We start from the raw sequence: 19,264 nt of genomic DNA, 5'->3' as shown, positions 1-19,264 counted from the left end.
TCCTCAAAATTCCTCGACCCCTACCGTCTCGATCCCGTTCACGCTCTGATCCGAAGGCCGATGCAGCTCTGGCCGATTGACAATGCAGGTTCGGGATCGTTCCTTTCAGCGCGCACTCTTGGAAGAATCGGCAGCGTGCCATGCAGATCGAACCCGGCCGAGATCACGGGATGCTTGCACAGGGCTCGCCGAGATTGCTATTCTGAACTTTTTTGTGAACAAAATGAAGACTGGGACAGGATCTGCACTTGTGCTAATATAAAATATACTCCCTCCATTCCGATTTACTCGTCATGGTTTTAGTTCAAATACGAGTAAATCAGAACGGAGGGAGTACTTGTGTAGTTGCAGGTTTTGTTTTAAAAATCCAATTGTTGTTTATCTTTTGTCGCTGAAAAATGATTACTAATTATGACATTGATTTTATTTCTTCTGGATGTTGTATATTCTTGGATTGAAGGGAGTCCCTGACAAGGTGAAAGATCAGGTTACATTTGCATGTCGTTCTATACTTGTTTACCTGATTACTTGATGCATAATTTCACATGGGTAAACTAAAACTATTTAGCCTGGTTTAGATGATGCAATCAGGCGAAGAATGACGAGGGGCTTGTACAAATTTCTTGGGAGAAGACAACCCAAATTTTGGCATTGGTCGTAATCTGGTAATTCTTCAGGTGAGTGACACATTCATTTGGAGAAGCACTAGCTGGAATCAGACACCTATTTTTTTAATTTTTGTTGCTTATTATAAGTTAATGTGGCCCCGTTGCAACGCACGGGCGTTCTTCTAGTCCTATTAGGACTCCACATATAACCCGCCCCTCCAACTTATATAAGGAGGGGCAGGGCACCCCAAGAAGGGGGCGAGATAATCTTGAAGGCTAGACATAACTAGAGGATAGACGGTTGATGCGGCGACTCCCTCATGAGCATAATGAGACCTAGCCACAAACAACATGTAGGGCTATTACCGAATGATGTTTTCCGGGGCCCGAAGTTGTCTAAACCCTTGTCTTGTGTGTTGACCTGTCTCGCGCCTCTCGATTTCGATCAACCCCTCTCAAGCTACTACCTAGTTGCATTGGCCTCACGACAAGTCCTCACACTAGGACATCTGCCGTGCCAAATTCACGACACAACCATGAATTCCGCTTCATAGCAAACCTTGTGATGGCTATGTTACCACTTGCTCAAGTAGCTTGACAACCTTTCAAAATGTTGGGGATAAGATAGTTTTGTTTGGTGTGCAGGTATCAAGGATTTGGGTTGCAGAAAAAATCCCAACTAGTTTGATAAACTTGTTAGAATATATTGTACGTATATACGGTGAGATATAAACCATATATACATTATAATTTGCGTGCGTTGTAATCAGGTAGTTAGACCGGCGGCCGATCCTTATCTTATGTATAGCTAACTTGAGGATCAAGCCATAACCTAACTACCGAATTTGTAAACTCTAGCCTCTGGCTATATATAACATGCAACGCGTCCCTGCTAGGCATACGCTTCACGTCATCTTTCAAAACCTTGGTTCTCAATCGACTAGAGGTTGTTGTGTACGTTTTGTTTTGAGTTTGTCTTTTATCATAGCGTTAGTAGCTGTTGGTTGAGTTTCTGTTGCGCGGCATGTGGCCTTTTTTTTTCTTTTGCGGGTTGATGTAGTCGACTACTGGATCTTTTTTTAGAAAAGGAGGAAGACCCCCGGCCTCTACCACTGGGCTATGCATGCAACCACTTTATTAATTATTCATAAAGACATTACAAAGTGATACCTCAATAAGTCACTACTAGGGAAAACCTTATACACAGCATCTTAGCAGTAGCGCTGGACAAAACAGTGCGCTACTGCTACTTAGTAGTAGCGTGTTTAAATAAACCGCGCTACTGCTACTACTTTAGCAGTAGCGCGTGCTAGGAAAACGCGCTGCTGCTATGTTTGTACTGGGCGTAGATGGCTAGCCCCATTTAGCAGTAGCGCGTATCTGCAACCACCGCTATTGCTACGTTCCATAGCAGTAGTGCGTATCGCGGAAACGCGCTACTAATTACTTACCTTATCCTCACCACGCGCCCGACCCTCTCACTCACGCTCCCTCTCACTCACTCTCGCCCGCGCCGAACCCGTCGTCCGCCGCCGCCGCCGCGCTGCTCCTCCACCGAGGTACTCCCTCCGTCCCTCCTCCTCCCTCCTCCCCCTCCCCTCCCTCCTCCTCCCTCCTCCTCCGGCCGCCCTCCTCCCACCGCCCCTCCCTCCTCCTCCCTCCTCCTCCGGCCGCCCTCCTCCCACCGCCCCTCCCTCCTCCTCCTCCGGCCACCCCCTCCCTCCCCCTCCCCCCCGCCCCCTCCCTCCTCCGATCCCACCGGCCTCCTCCCCCTCCTCCTCTCTCCTTCCTCCTCCCTTCCCCTCCTCCCTCCATCTCTTTTTTTCCTGTTTTTTACTGTAGTTTTTTTACTATTGTATAATGTAGTTTTTTATTATTTTTAGTAAGTGTTTAAAATAATTAGTAAGTAAATTAATAAAACTAGTTGAACTAGTTTATTTTTAGTAAGAACTAGTTGAATTAATAGAACTAATGTATTTTTAGTAAGAAAATTAATATAACTAGTTGAACTAGTTTATTTTTAGAAAGAACTAGTTTATTTTCATTTATAGTAAGTTTATTTTTAGTAAGAACTAGTTGAATTAATAGAACTAGTTGAACATGTCACATTTGTTTTTTTTAGTTTAAGCAATTATTCCCGCATCGACGTCGATGATGCCTATCCAACATCCTCGTCGTCGATGCCAGTCGTTCGCTAGGGTTTTAGTTGTATTAGTGATGTTATATGTATAATACTATTCGGATGTATTAGTGATAACTTATAGGGTTTTTGTTTTTTCAGAAATCTAGGAGTCCCTCCATCATCCCCGCCATCGTCCCCGTCACCGACCCCCTCCGACCTCGAGGTGAGACCAGCCAAATCTCCATGTTAATATGAGTCCTATAAGATATGATGTAGATAAAAACATGTATATCTTGTGTTGCTCAAATAGGATATGTGGTTGCCCAAGTGGCCGGTCATGTTTGTAGGTTACACCTCCGAGTGGCCTATGTTTTGCCGGAGTGTTGATTAATTTCTGTTTCGGCAAATTTCAGGCGCTCGATATGTCCTTTTTTAGCAAAGTTCATGCCGGAATTTTCCGTGAATTTTGGCATGACTTGTGCTAGAATATGTAGGAAATATCGAGTGGCCTGGATTTTCTAGAAAGATAATTAAACGATATTTCAGGTTGACTTTAAGTCTGTCGAGGCCGAAGAATCCTGACTGTTGTCGTGGGGGTCGTTTCTCCTTCTCTTTGTGCTTGACCTTTGTTATGCACTAGGGGAAGGAGGAGTAACGACCATCATCGACGGGCGCAAATGTCAGAGAGGAATCAGTGAGGGAGAGTCTCCACCATATATGAGAGGACGAAGAATCCTTACTGTTGTCGTGGGGCTCGCTTCTCCTTCGTTCCCATGTGCTAGACATTTTGGTGTAATGCACTTGTGAAGGAACACTACAAGAAACCTGTTAATCTATGACGGATTCCTGATGACATTTTCGGATACTGTCATGGATGGCCTGGTACAGCCCCGCAAGCCCGCCACAGGCCCGCCCAAGCCCGCTAAAGTCCGCATAACTTTACACATATAAAAAGCTAACCCTAACCCTAATCCTCACTTCCTCCCCCGCAGCCCTCCTGATTCCCCATCGCCCCCGCACAACACCGCCGCCAACCACCTCTCGCTTCCCTACCCCAATAGCTCGCCGACGACCCTATCCTCCTCACCTCGGGCAGCTTCCAGATCCGCAACATTCTCCACCCATCCATCCATCTCACAAACAATCTCTCTCTTGTGTGAACCCTCGCAACGCAGCCTGCGTCCGCCGATTCCGGTGATGTCCACCACGGCGCAACACACACAAGAGCTAGTCTCCGACCACTCTGTCCTCCAGGCCGGCAGGATCCGCAGCTGCTGGTCTCTAGCGCTCGTCCCGTGACCCCTAGCCCGTGGCTAGGGTTTCGACTATGGCTTCGCTTCCATCGTCGGCGTGTCTCCGGTGGCTCCGCTCCATCACACACTGCGCCCCCTCGCGCCTTCTCCGCCACCTGGATGGCGCCCCCCTAGCTCGGTGCGTTCACTCGCATTGGGCTGCACGGCGGCAACCTTAACCTCCTCTGTCACGTCTCCGGCGCGGCTGTGCAGCCCGTGGGAACCTCCTCTACCCCATTTGAACCACTGGAGGCCCTCTCTTGCCTAGGTGAACACCTCAAATCCCATCTTCCTGTCCCCCTGCCATCTTATTTTCTTGGTAGGATGTGCTTTGACTGAATGAGCGTGTTCATCCGTATATATCTGAATAAGTTCCTGTACAGTGAGGGAAATTGAAGGAAGTATTTTGTAGTTAGTAATTTTCTGGGTTAATATGCACATCACTTATACATATATATTTCACTTTTTCTGCTGAGATAATTTTCTTGGTTAATATGCACATCGTAGCCTGTTTCACATAGTAATTTTTTTAGTTTTTGATTTGATAGGGATAGCAAAGAATTGGATGTACGACGATGATGTCGATTGCTGGCTGCTGGTGTCAACCAACAAATATGTCGAGACAAGTGACCAGTTCATGGAAGCATCCAAGTCGAGCTAGCTCAACAAGTCGTGAACCAGAACACCCCTGATTCATTAGCACACTCTGAATGATGTTGTTGGCCTGAAACTGAAGGCCAATTAAGCTAATACCTTAAATAATGCGTGTTCACTAGCAAGGTAATAATGGTATGCACTCATCAATTGATACTTTATTCCAATATTTTTGAGTTTTGATTGATATATACATCTGTTGACCAAGATATCATGTAGCCACGATCCTATTGTAGCAGTAGTACATGGGTTAGCATAGTTAATTCATAGAAGAAAATGTGGTGTACATTCATTTGATATTAAGTTATATCAGCTTCCCAAAATTGTTGCAATCATCTTTCGTGTAGAGTATATAATATATTTTTGATGGTCAAGTTTACAACATGGTTGACCGTACAAAATTGTTGTGACTTATCATCAATATTTCTACATACATTTTTCTAAATTTTTTGTTGTTCCAACGTGCATAGTCTTTTGCATCCATTCAAGCTGAACCTGACTACAAGCATGGAAGTCCTCTTTCTTTAACTAGGACCTGACTACAAGCACAGAAGATGAGCAGCACTTAAGAATTTCATTCAGACATATATTCTAGTCTTTTGCATCTATCCAAGCTGAACCTGACTACAAGCATGGAAGTCCACTTTATTTGCTTTGCTGGGTATGACCGATAAATACATGTAAACTATTGACTGGTTTGTATTTCACATGATTCTGACCTACTTGCATTAGTATTAGTATAAGCTTGGAAGAAAAGTATTTTAGTTCCCTACTAGACTAGGAAAAATTGTAAGCCATCTACAAATATCTAATGTTTTTTATAATTTTGGAGAGATCATGTTATTATTCCCAGTTGGTGCTTCCTATCACATCTTATTCAGGCTAAATCTTTTTTCAACATATCAAGTCATATACTCAGATATATGGATATAGTATAGTCGAGTTATCCTTAGTATTGAAACTGTTGATCAGTTCTGTATAATTTCAGCACCTGCCAAAGCATTTTAGTCATCTAATAAACTGAGCTATGTGCAGTTAGAATCAGGTGAAAAAGAATGGGTGAAAGTAACAAACTGGAACTGTTTTCAAACTGATAAGTTCAAATATCCGTGGCACCTATTTACTCTTTTGACTAGTCGTAAGTTGTAACCACCCCATGCTGGACTTGTTCAAACCGAATCCCTAGGAATGCATGCCCATGCATTTGTTTAAAATAGTTAAAATGAATTGTCCATTATGTTACGAGAACACCATGATGTTGTGTATGGACCTCTTCTGCAGCAGTGTATCTGTTGCTTTGTATCAGGTCTAAAAGGCTATCCCCCCTTCATGTGTTGTGGAGGAAGTCATGTGCTAGATTTTTGTATTTGTTTTGAACATTGAATGACTGTTGGAGAATTTCCTACAGTCTTTTATATTAGAAAGTCATACAAAAATTACTAGATTTTTGTCTTCACCTGCTTTACATGAATGTGTTTGTTTGTGTCATATAAATTTGTTTCTTGACTGTCCATATTTGTGGATATTTTTGCAGCTAGTAGAATATCGTCAAGCTTCAGAAAAGGCAGCAAACTTTATAAAGGAAAAACTCTGATGCAAGCTCAAAAAGGTTGCATCATAGTTATCGAAATTGCCCAGCAAATGCACCGGGATTTTTTGATGATTATACGTTTTTAATCAATGGCTTGTTGGATCTCTATCAATATGCTGGTAAGATAGAGTGGCTTACCTATGCACTTATCTAGTTAACATTTGTATGCACTACATTACAGCAGTAGTCTGGTTTGATTCCATAAGGTTTACATTTTATGGTACTGTCAGCATGTAAATCATTTACAGAATAGTGATTATTCTTGCATGTCTTTAGTTTTTTCTAATTACTTTATGATAACACAGAACTATGTGTTCTGATTTTCCTTCTCAAAACATGCAAGTGGTTAGGCTTTTTCTATAGATTTGCTATGCACATAGTAGTTTTGTATATACATTTTAGAATAATATATAATGCTACCAACTTGATAAGTTGTCACTCTAGTTGATGATATGGTTTGAAAATTACGTCTCCGAACTATTCGGTAGTAGGTTACTCCTGATTAGTGATTGATGATGTGTTGCTGCAATGAAACACTATTGTTGATTAATGAAAGACAAGTATTCCTTACTGGTTTACCTATACCTCATGATTGACCTTCAAATCATGTGAAATTAGAATGATCGTTCAGATGATAATAACTACTGTTGTTATTGCTGTAATCAACTTGCCATTTTGTAACAGAATCTGTTTGTTACAGGTTTCCTTGGTCAGGGCTGCAAAGGAAGTTTGAGCTGGAGAGGTGAAGTTGATGATTAAGAGGGTCTGCAAAATGTTTTATATTTCGTATGTAATGTCGTGTAATTTTTATGAAGTGTGTGTGAACCGATGTTGGATGTAAATGACTTTTACTTGGTGAAATTATTGAATGAAAATTTATGAAATGGGTCAAATTATCGCCCTGTTCGGTGGAAATTAATTCAGTTGTGAAAACTCGTTGGAATATGTGTAATGGGTTGTGTTGTACCTGATTGGATGAATATCATGGTGTGTATTGAAATAAATGCGAAGACAGAAATAATTGGGCCAATGGCTATGCAGGATGCCACGTCAGGTCCACGTAGATGCCATGTCAGGTCCATGTTGGTACAACGTTATGTCAATCCATGACGGATTAGTTTGTCATAGAGGACCGGGCCTGGGGCGGGCCGGAGGGGCCTATGGATTGTTTGGTGACGGTCAGAATCCGTCACGGTGGTCTAGTTGTCAAATTATGACGTGATATACATGACAGATTCCAAATCCGTCATGGACCGCCCTCCTTGACGGTTTTGCATGGTACTGTGACGGCACGAATCCGTCATGGATTAACAAGATTCTTGTAGTGGAAAGGAGGAGCGATCATCACCAACGGTCGAATGTATACACCACGTGAGCTGAGAGATTTCAAGAAAAGACTCGACAGACCGATAGTCAACCCGTGATGAATAATAATGATCTAATTTAGTTTTTGTAGTACATATATTTAATTGTACAAGTTTAATCTTTGAATTATGAACATAGGAAATGTCGTACTCGGACGACGAAAGTCTCCCGGGGGAGTGCGGCTGGTGCAACAACGACCGAGGTCTGTGTGACAGGCCTCACCTGTACGAAGATCGGCGCTTCAACATTAAGCTCCAGGAGACCTTCGATGTTGAAACGGTACGCAACGATGACAAGTGTTTTTTCGTAATTAAGCACGAATTCAACTATTTCAACGTGTAATTTTCATCTTTTACAATTCGACTAGTTTATCCCATGCCATGCAAGACGCTATGTCTTGGAGAGGATGGGTTTTGAAGATCATGAAAATTTCGAAACAAAGAAAATACTCCTAAGGACCCATCATGATATGGATTTTGAAGTAAATCTGTACAATTCTCAGAGCGTAACCCATTTTGGTTGCCAAAATTGGGAAGCACTTTGCAAGATGTATGGTTTTTATGAGGATATGATTGTCACCATGGATCTTGGTGATCCTGACATCGAGCAAGACAATATGGACATTTGGGTCCTTGTTGATACGCTTCCGATTCTGCCGCTATGTGAGTTTCTCAAACATACTTATTAACTAATTTATATTGTTTATTTCAAAATAGTTGACAACTTATTTCCATTGACAGCTTATTTTCATTTTTCAAACAATGTGCGGAAGATGGTAGACAAAAGCCACTACACCGATGGCTCCGAATTAACTTATAAGGAGAGAAATCATCTGATCACATTTTGTACTGAACTTGAGAATTACAATACCTATTATCATACTCCTCCAAATTATGGTCAATACGTGCCACTAGTGCACGTGTTGAACCACGGCAACTTCGATGGAGATGCCCTGGTAAGATTTTTTACTATTACGACATCCGTGCATCTTTTGCATACTTCTAAAACTAGTACATCATTGCTAACTATGAAGTTATTACTATGTTTTTCAACAGAAAATCCTGATGGATTGTGTGCCTCATTTGATGTATCAGAATGGTCGCCTTGATGTTTTGAACATACAGCCAGGTCATCCTACGAATCTCATCTGTCCATACCGGATTTATAAAACCGGTGAACACATGATAATCAAAGAACAAAAAAAAATGTATGGACAGTCGTAAGGAGCTTCTTGGAAACAACATTGTGCGAAAGGCAAGAATTAGAGATAGGATAATCTCCATTCTCTATAATGGATTGTCAGGGGCTATCTTGTTTTACGCTATTTTATCTAAGAGAATGTAGTAGGTCCTAGGATAATGTAGTAGGTCCTATGAGGTACAATATGTTTATGAGAGTTGATGATGAGGAGTAGTTGTGATTATGACTAGTGACCAACTTGCTATGTGATGTCTCATTGATGAAAATGATGATCATGAGGAGGTGTTGTATGACAATGATGTATTATGATGATAAGTTGTTAATGATGATGATGATGATGATATTTATTATATCACTGGGAGAAAGAACCGCGGATTAGTTTCAAGTGGAAGTCCACGGTTCTTTCTCCCAGTGATGTAACAACTCATTATGATGTAAAAACAATCTCTAAATTGCTGCGGTATGAAAACTTGTATGAAGGTGTATGAATACAACATGAAATAAAAAAGAAGTAAAATACGGAATAATAGTAGTAGCACATGCTGGGAAAAGCGCTACTACTAATTACCAGTAGCGCTCATTGTAGAAAGCGCTACTACTAAGTTGATATAGCAGTAGCGTGGTCTAACCCACGCTACTGCTAACCTTTAGCTGTAGCGCCTTACTAGTAGCGCGTTTCCCCGCGCTACTGATAGGCATTAAACCCGCGCTACTGCTAGGGTTTTCCCTAGTAGTGAGTCTGAAGCCACCATATTGGCAACATCTGTCCTATTCCTATCAAGTTGATGAAGGGATGTTGATAGTCCAAGCCTAACCAAACAGACCTCGCAGCAAAGCCTACCATCCAAGACCGGAGGCCCCAACCAAGCCACTTACCAGGTATGGGGCACAAACCGATCCGGCGAACTCTCAGAGGCCGCAGCCGCCAGCTGCACCCGATCCATCTTCAGAGCTGTACTGACGCATCGACCTTGCCTGGCCTAGCTGCCGTTGACGCCACCACAACGCCAGAAAACGCCACCATCCGGCGCTCGTCCATCATCACATGCCCAGCGACGAGACCCCGCTGCTCCATGCCGCTAAGACCCGCCGTTGTTGACGTGCCAGATGCCACGCCGTTCCTCCTTCGCGAACACCAACTGCTGCCACTTGTTCCACCCCTTCCGTCTGCAATTCCTCTGCACTCCCAAACGAGACCCGAGGCCCCTGACTACGCCTCCAGGAAGGTCACAACGCGAATAGCACCGCCGCCGCCAGATCCGAAGAGGATTGAAGGTTTTCACCCGGGCAGGGGATCAGGACAGGTAGTTTGGGACCTCAGCTACGCCTCCATGTAGGAAAGCGGCGCCCTTGGGCGTCACTGCCACCGGGCCGGCCAGACCGGCCAAGTTTTCCCCCGGACCCCAAGTATACCATCAGGGCTCACCATCACCGGAGCCAGCACACGCAAGCCACCGGGACGTCAAGAGAGGCAGCAGAGCAGAGGGGAACCTTAAGATCTCACGCATGGAGCACCGCGCCGCAACCGGACTCCACCAGCAACTCGCCGCCCGCGCGGCTGAGCACACTAGTCAGCGTCTCCTGCGAACGTCGCCAGCCGCCGAACGACACCACCTCGTCGGCAGGGCCACCGCCACAGGAACCGCAGGCCTCCGGTGCGATCTGTTCCGCACCAACTAGATCGATCCGAGCGCTGAGAACCCCACTGCCATCTTCCCCGGCGCCCGCTCGGGCTTTCCCGGCGGCCGTCTCCGATGGCGGCGAGGAGGGAAGGGGGGCTGAAGGGGTGGCTGGGCGGGCGGCGGATCCCTAATCACCCCCGAGTCGCCCCAGGGGCGACGTGAGGGCCGCGGGCTATTAGTTTCTGCAGTGCGCAAAGGACCTGTTAGTCGACTGCTGGATCTTGGATAATTAATAATATATGGCTGTGTGCATTGCTCGAGCAAAGGCCCATGATTATCCTCTTTTTCTTGGAAAAACAGATACGAATAGGGTATCTAGAGTGTCGTTTTTGGCCCAGAATAACCTAAACAGAAGTGTTTTTTTTTTTGGCATGTCCGTATTTTTTTCATCATCCATTGCCATTGGAGATGCGTCTCACCATGGAAGAAGAGACGACACGCTCAGGCACGCAAGCATGCAGTAGCACCGGTGTGAATCCATCTCAAACGGAACCGATGGCCTCCTCGGAACTGTAAAGCCTGCATTAACGTAGAGTAAATAACGAGGAGACGGATGGCCGCTGGAATATTTACGAGGAGACGGTACATCACGAGGTTGTGAAAAGGAGAGGGAGGGAAACTTAACGTATAGTATATAAATGAGCCTCTCTCAGCAATCAGCACTTCACTCTCGCCGTCTCGTCTCCCTGGCTGGCTCCCTGAACCTCACTCTCGCCTTCTCCTCCACCGGCTCGTCTCATCCTCTCCCACCCCGGCCGGCGATCCTCCATTCTTCTTGGATCAGTATGTGCATGCAGACATCACCAAGTACATCACGCCATTAGCATCTGATCCTATATATGTTTCTCGCAGCTCTACTATCGGAGGTTTGTCAGGCATGGCCTTCGCTGGCGTGTCTCTCGTCGCCGACGGCAGGCTGTGCGCCTCCACCGACTCGGTCTTCGACTCCGGCGCCGACAGCGGGTACCACTTGCTCGTTGTCGAAGGCTACTCACGCACCAAAGAGACAACTCCCAAAGACGAGTACATCATGTCTCGTCCTTTTATGGTTGGAGGCCGTCGCTGGAAGGTCCGCTACTACCCTAATGACTTTGGCTCTGAATTCTCTCGCTTTGGCGAAAATGATGGCCAAGAGTGTATCTCGGTTTTCCTTGCCCACGATGAATATCTCATAAACGAGGTAAAGGCTCACGTTGCCTTCAGCTTCATTGGCCAGCCTGAGTTGCGAGTGCCAAACCTCATTCGTCAAAAGCACCCATGTTGCTTCTATGATGGCTGCTGTTTTACTGATCATCAGATAGGAGGATTTCTGACAAGGGAGGCTTTCGAAGCATCAAGCCATCTCAAGAATGACAGCTTTGTCATATGGTGTGATGTCATTGTCCTCGAGAGGAATGATGAAGATGACGATGAGGACTATTATGAAGAGGAGGAGCACGAGCGTGCTCGTCCGTTCATCAAATTGCCACCGTCCGACTTGCCAAGCCATTTCAGTGACCTGCTCCTAAACAAGGAGGGTGCCGACATTACATTCGAGGTTGGCGGCAAGAAGTTATCTGCACACCGCTGCATGCTTGCAGCCCGATCTACCGTCTTCAAGAAACAGCTCTTTGGCGTTGCTGCGCCAAGTGTCGAGAAGATAGATGGCATCGAAGCAAATGTCTTCGAGGGCCTGCTTACTTTCATCTACACTGACGGAATGCCTGACTTTGAGGATGCAATGCCTATTTGGTTGCTGAATAGTGAGAATGGTGAAAAGTATGGAACATGGCTGCTGCAGTTGCTTGAAGCCGCGGAAAGATACGATCTCCAAAAGTTGAAGTTGATCTGTGAAGAGAAGTTGGCCAATCTGATATGCAAGCGCACGGTGGCAGGCATTATTGTCGTGGCTGAGCGGAGACGATGCCGCTGGTTGAAGGAGGCCTGCTTGGAGTTCATCAAAACTCACACGAGTTTGCACAATGCTTTTACGGCGGATGCCCTGGAGCAGATAATCAGGACCTGCAGCCCCTCCGTTCTCGAGGAGCTCATTTCCACATTTGCTACGCAAAAAAGTGCTGGTTCGTAATACTTATATGTACAATCCGTCATGTGTCAAACTGTCAATCGTGCGTCTAGCATCATTGAGTGCTCCTTTTCTAAATTTGATCGCAAGTTTTGTGTCATCCATCCGACTGACTATATCGTTGGTGTACTCTTTGATTTGAAGCAGTGGGCGTTGTTGTGGAAGGGGCAAATGATACGGGCGAAAGTGGCCAAGCTGAAGATGGAGGCGAATGTGATGCTGGATCGAAGAAGCGTAAGATGGATGCGGCATAGAGATCATGTTGGGGGTTTCTCTAGATTGCCCGAGTGCTGATGTTTAAGCTGATCTTTTGTTCTGTTTGAACTTTGGAATACTTAACATGGGGTCTGATGAAATGCTATTTATCTAAGGAAATATATATCAAATTGCCTTTCGTTTTGTCATGCATATGCATATATGTCTATGTTGAGATGTTAAGCTGAACAGTTTAGCTAGATTTCAGTCACCTGACTTTTTGAGTTCGGGTCAGTCGATTTTTGAATCATGGAAGGAGAATAAAGGGCCTCGCCGGAGAGAAGGAGTGGGCTCGCCGTCATCAACCCATTATCTATCTTAGGTTTCAGGGTGAGGGCGGTGGTAGCCGGCGGTGGTGGGGGGCGGTGGCCGGAGAAAAAACTCGGTGTACGGTGGTCTCGTAAATATCTTCAGAACAGATTCTAGTTTATGATTAGGTATACACAAATAGGAAACAAAGAATTCACCTTATAAGACCTTCTTTTTTGAGGGAATAACATTATAAAACCTTTTCCAAAAGCATGAAAAAATAAACTCATCAAAGATGTGCCATGCATGTGTCGCTTCCATCAGTGGATTTCGTCACAAATGTTACCATTTGATGAGTTCCTGCCAAACAGAAGCTCACAGGAATTTTCTGTAATCTTTTTTTGAAGTGCAGAAAAACATTGTTGAGTTCTCTACAAAGGATCTTGGTAACTACCGTATGCTGGTCCCAGTTGCTGCCACATGGCACATTTTGCTGAGTTCCATGTTGGGAAAGGGGATTACCCCGGCCGCTGCATTACATGATGCACACAGCCATAAAATACTTTTTCGGGCGCCATGCGCTAGATGCATACATACTGCTAGGATCAGATGCATAAATGAAACAATTTTGTTCACTTAGTCTTGATTGTCGAAATCGCCTACCATTGACATGTGAGTCCCCAATTTCAAAGAAGCTAGAGCATATATTGGTTGGTTTGAAACGAAAATTACATAGGTGCACAATTTGAAAATTACATGAACATTTTGTTAGTGTAAATAGGAAAATACCGGGCGGCTTGAGCCTAGCCACGGCGCACCTCTCATATATATATATATTACAGGGAAGATTTACAATTACAGGGAGTCCATTGGATGGAAACCTATCTATTCGGAGGTAATACAACTTGTACACCAAGTTGTCTAGAAGCCGTAGCTCTGTTGGTCTCTAACACGCCCCCGCAGTCTGAACCGGGAATGATAGTGACCTGAAGACTGGAGCGAAAATCTCGGAATAGAGCTGTCGGTAAACCTTTCGTGAAGATGTCCGCAAATTGCAATGTTGAGGGAACATGTAGAACACGAACTGCTCCAAGTGCTACCTTCTCTCGAACAAAATGAATGTCCAACTCGATATGTTTGGTACGACGATGTTGAACCGGGTTAGCAGACAAGTAGACTGCACTTACATTGTCACAATATACGATAGTAGCACTCGAGATAGGCTTGTGGAGCTCCTGTAATAATTGCCGAACCCAGCAGGACTCAGCGACAGCCGCAGCAACTGCTCGGTATTCAGCCTCTGCACTAGAACGAGAGACTGTCATCTGTCGACGTGATGACCAGGAGATCAGATTGTCTCCAAGATACATACAAAAGCCAGAAGTGGAACGACGGGTATCTGGACATCCAGCCCAATCGGCATCTGAGTAAGCGGTAAGTGAGTGTGAAGAAGTGCGGTGTAAGGAGAGACCATGATCGAGGGTGCCATTCAAATAGCGAAGGATACGTTTGATGAGAGAAAAGTGAGGTTCACGAGGGTCATGCATATGAAGGCAGACTTGCTGGACGGCGTAAGCAATATCTGGTCGAGTTAGAGTGGCATACTGAAGTGCACCGGCAAGGCTACGATATAGAGATGGATCTTGGACCGAAGTACCAAGAGAGGAAGGGAGCTTAGCTTTAGTGTCGATAGGAGTAGTGATCGGGTGACAGTCACGCATGCCAGCACGAGATAAAATATCAAGGATGTATTGCCGTTGAGAGAGATGAAGACCAGTAGGTGAACGAGTGACCGAAATACCAAGAAAATGATGAAGAGGACCTAGGTCCTTAATGGCAAACTCACGAGCCATGGAGGTAGTGATAGTAGTGAGAAAGGATAAGGAGGAAGCGGTGAGAATTATATCATCGACATAGAGAAGAAGATATGCCATGGAAGTACCTTGATGTAGGATAAAGAGAGAAGCGTCTGATTTGGATTCAACGAAACCTATGGAACGTGCAAAGGACGCAAAGCGTTGGAACCAGGCACGAGGTGCCTGTTTAAGACCATATAAAGATTTGAGGAGACGACAAACATGATTAGGATAACGAGGATCAACAAACCCAGAGGGTTGCTGACTATAGACAACCTCATCAAGGTGACCATGAAGGAAGGCATTTTTTACGTCAAGTTGATGGATAGGCCAAGACTGTGAGATGGCTAGAGATAGAACTATGCGAATGGTGGCTGGTTTGACGACAGGACTAAATGTTTCATCGAAATCGACACCCTGTTGTTGGGAGAAGCCACGAACTACCCAACGTGCTTTGTGACGAGAGAGAGAGCCATCGGCATGAAATTTGTGACGGAAGATCCACTTTCCAGTCACAATATTTGCACCGGAGGGTGCAGGTACCAAGGTCCATGTTTTATTGTGGATAAGAGCATCAAACTCCTCTTGCATGGCTTGGCGCCAATTGGGATCGCGTAACGCTATAAGGTAGTTATAGGGCAGAGGTGAAGAGGCTATGGCCGAGAGGTTTAGACGATCGATAGGTGGGGGAAGACGACCGGTGGTAGCACGCGTACGGTGGAGTGGTGCAGGAGGAGGAGGGGGTGCTGCGGGTGGAGGTGTACATACCGCGGGCGTGGGTGTGTGCTAAGAGGACGTGGGCGTGGGTGTACGAGGTGGGCTCGGGAAAGTTAATGGGGATCCGGGAGGGGTTGGTATGGGTGCATGCATAGCGAGTGGAGATGAAGGGGGTGCATGCATGTTGGGTGCGGGTGGAGTAGGTGCATGCACAACGGGTCGGGCGACATGCACAACGAGTGGATCTAAAGGTGGGTCAAATATTTCGGTGCAACGGGGTGGAGAGGGAGATGGGGTTGGTTCATAGGGAAAGGTGGACTCGCCGAAAACTACGTGACGAGAGATGATGATGCGACGGGTAGTTAGATCAAGACAACGGTATCCTTTGTGTCTAGAAGGGTAGCCAAGAAAAATACATTTAGTAGAACGTGGGGAGAGTTTATTAGCGGAGGTGGAGGTAGTATTGGGATAACATAGGCAACCGAAAACACGAAGACGATCATACGGTGGTGGAGAACCTAAGAGTAGTGTATACGGCGTGAGGAATTTTGTAGAAGAGGTGGGTCGAATATTAATGAGAAAAGTGGATGTGTGGAGAGCTTCGGCCCAAAAAGATGGTGGGAGAGAGGCTTGAATTAAGAGGGTGCGAATGACATTGTTGGTGGTGCGGATAGCTCGTTCGGCCTTGCCGTTTTGTTGAGAAGTATAGGGACAAGAAAAACGAAAGATGATTCCATGGGAAGCACAGAACGAGTCGACCTTTGTGTTATCGAATTCTCGACCATTGTCACATTGGACAGCCATAATGGGTAGATCAAATTGGGTGCGGGCATAAGCATGAAAGATGAGAAACGTGGTATAGACATCTGATTTTTTACGTAGAGGAAAAGTCCAAAAATAATGAGTGTAATCATCAACTATGACAAGATAATATAAGAAACCAGACGTGCTGGGTACAGGAGAGGTCCAAAGATCGCAATGTAGTAACTCAAAAGGTTTGACAGTGTATGAAGTAGATGGATAAAAGGGCAATCTAACATGGCGCCCAAGTTGACATGCATGACAAAGAGACGTAGTGACTTTAGGAGATGGAATATGTTGGTGATGATGGAGACGCTTCATTGTGTGATGACCGGGATGACCCAAACGACGATGCCAGAGGTCCGGAGAGACGGTGGCGACGTGTGCTTCGGCCGATGGAGGTGGGCAAACAGAGTAGAGGGGTCCGGAGCTATTGCATCGAAGTATCTCGGTCCGAGTAGGAAGTGCCTTCACAGAAAAACCCCAAGGATCAAACTCGATGGAAACATAATTGTCAGTAGTGAGTTTGCGGACAGAGAGAAGATTTTTGATAATGTGGGGAACAACAAGGACATGATTTAAGTAGAGAGGGTTGGACAGAGAGGGTATAATGTGAGAACCAATATGAGAAATAGGGAGAGATGCACCGTTACCAACAGTGACTGTATGAGCATTGGAAGGGATAAATGAGGAAAGTATACCAGGATCAGATGCCATATGGGACGATGCGCCGGAGTCCATGAACCACTCCTGGTTGCCGGGGAGCTGCATGTTGTTGAGCGCGGTGAGGAGCGCTGGGTCTACATGTTGCTGGAAGTTGTTGTAATGCGCTGGAGGATTGTAAGGAGCCGCAGGACCATGACCATATGCTGCATACGCTTGTGGGGACGGTGTGGTAGGGCGTGGACCGAGTACCCCAGGAGCTGTAGGGCGCCATGGACGAGGCGACCAAGTGGGCGACAATGCTGGTGGTTGATGATAATGAGGCGACTGCATCTGTTGCTGATGGAGACGCGTCGGCTGTCCAGTCCATGGATTGTACATCCATGGTGTATCGCGACGACCACGCCCGCCACGGCCACGGCCGCGGCCACTATTGCTTCCTCCGCGGCCTCCTGGAGAAGGTAGTGGTGCTGGGCCGCGGCGATCAGTGGAGAAGGAGCGCCCATCGTTCGGCGGTGGAGTGCGTTCGCCACCAGCGCCGGGAAGCACACTGTTGCCGCTGGCCCAAAGAGCAGTGGAGGCAGAATTCTTTGCATCGGTCTTTTTCTGGGCTTCCTCAAGAACAAGCGCGGACCGTGTCTGAAGGAAGGATGGAAACGACACTTGGAATGGAAGGAACGAACGCAGGTGTGAGTACTGTTCGTTGAGGCCGCGAAGCAAGGTCAGCACGAGGGTCTCGTCGGTGACCGGCTGCTCGACATCATCAAGTGCATCAGAGAGAGTCTTAAGCTTGGCACAATAGGCGGAGATCGTCATGTCCCCTTGAGTTGTGTTGCGAAATTCTGCATCGAGAGCCAGAGCACGACTCTTCTTGTTGTCTCGGAATAGGTTGGCGATGGCGTCCCAAACTTGCTTTGCGGTGGAACCTGGTTTCATGATGACGCCGAAGAGCTCGAGAGAAATCGATCCATAAATCCATGAGAGGACAGTGAAGTCATCGCGACCCCAATCAGAAGTGGGGGAGGTGTCCGTTGGGGTATTCTCTGAGAGAACATGATTGGAGAGACCGTAGCGACCAAGAGCGACGAGGAATAGCTCACGCCACTTGGCGTAGTTGGAGTCGTGGAGATCAAGGGTGATGGGGACGAAGGTCTTGATGGAAGCGGCGTACGTGGAGGCCGCAGGAGGGACGACAGCCTTCCCCCGTTCTTCAGCTTGGCGTTGTAGTTCATCCTCGCGGGTCCGGATGATGGACTCGCGGTTCTTGAGTTCCTCCTCAAGCTTCTTGAGATCATCGGCAGTTGCCATGGTAGGAGGAAGAGCTGGGGTGGCGGAGCTAGATGGCAGCGGCGACTAGAGGAAGAAGGCGCCGGCTGCTAGGGTATAGATGGGGCGCAGGAACTTGCAGCGACGAGAGTTTAGAGGGAGAGGATCGGACTGCCTGATACCATGTAAATAGGAAAATACCGGGCGGCTTGAGCCTAGCCACGGCGCACCTCTCATATATATATATATATTACAGGGAAGATTTACAATTACAGGGAGTCCATTGGATGGAAACCTATCTATTCGGAGGTAATACAACTTGTACACCAAGTTGTCTAGAAGCCGTAGCTCTGTTGGTCTCTAACAGTTAGAATATTTGAAATAATTTTTTTAACAATGTGAACATTTTTAAAATATTTGAAGACTCTTAAAAACATCACATTTCCTTGCTATTTAAAATAAATCAAATGAATACATTCTTTACGAGATTAGATAGAAAAGGGAATTGCATCTATTAATGGGCCACCAAGCCGCCACAATCCCTGACTGTGAGGTGACGCAAGTGGGCTGACCAAATTATTCGTCTTATATGTGGGTCGATGCGAGCCACTCGCCCCAAAAAAGGGGAAAAACTCGAGACAGGGCAGGGCGGTTGTGAGTGGCGACCGGCGGCGAGGGCGCCTGATGGTCGACTCTCGACTGGAGGCAGTGAAGATATCCAGTGTACGGCAGGGATCATCGAGTAGTGGTGCTTCCAGCCTTGTTCCACGACCGACCTCTGTCACTCTTTGATGCGACAATCGGTCATGAAGCATTTGAGGATCTCTAACTCTTCTGAATGAGAGAACTCGACATGGTTTGTTCTACAAGTTTCTGTG

General features: G+C 46.1%; 3 protein-coding genes across 3 annotated transcripts in view; 2 read left to right on the top strand and 1 right to left on the bottom strand.

Annotated features, from left to right (window-relative positions):
- LOC147963007 (uncharacterized) overlaps positions 1–19,264 on the top strand; it is a 149,438-nt gene that overhangs the window by 109,804 nt on the left and 20,370 nt on the right. The gene's annotated exons all lie outside the window — the stretch shown is intronic.
- Positions 11,392–12,582, top strand: LOC125532258 (BTB/POZ and MATH domain-containing protein 2-like). Its single transcript, XM_048696389.1, has one exon. It carries the CDS (start codon positions 11,392–11,394, stop codon positions 12,580–12,582), a length of 1,191 nt encoding a protein of 396 aa, XP_048552346.1.
- LOC147963009 (uncharacterized) lies at positions 16,888–18,428 on the bottom strand. Its single transcript, XM_087527613.1, has 2 exons — positions 17,159–18,428; positions 16,888–16,925 (listed from the first exon to the last, which is right to left on the bottom strand). Exons 1-2 carry the CDS (start codon positions 18,426–18,428, stop codon positions 16,888–16,890), a joined length of 1,308 nt encoding a protein of 435 aa, XP_087383739.1.

The sequence above is a fragment of the Triticum urartu genome, chromosome 6A, assembly GCF_056163025.1.
Source record: "Triticum urartu cultivar PI428250 chromosome 6A, HENAU_Tu73, whole genome shotgun sequence".
Taxonomy (NCBI): domain Eukaryota; kingdom Viridiplantae; phylum Streptophyta; class Magnoliopsida; order Poales; family Poaceae; genus Triticum; species Triticum urartu.
The sequence above is the reverse complement of the archived record's forward strand: the minus strand, read 5'-3'. Positions and strand labels throughout refer to the sequence as shown.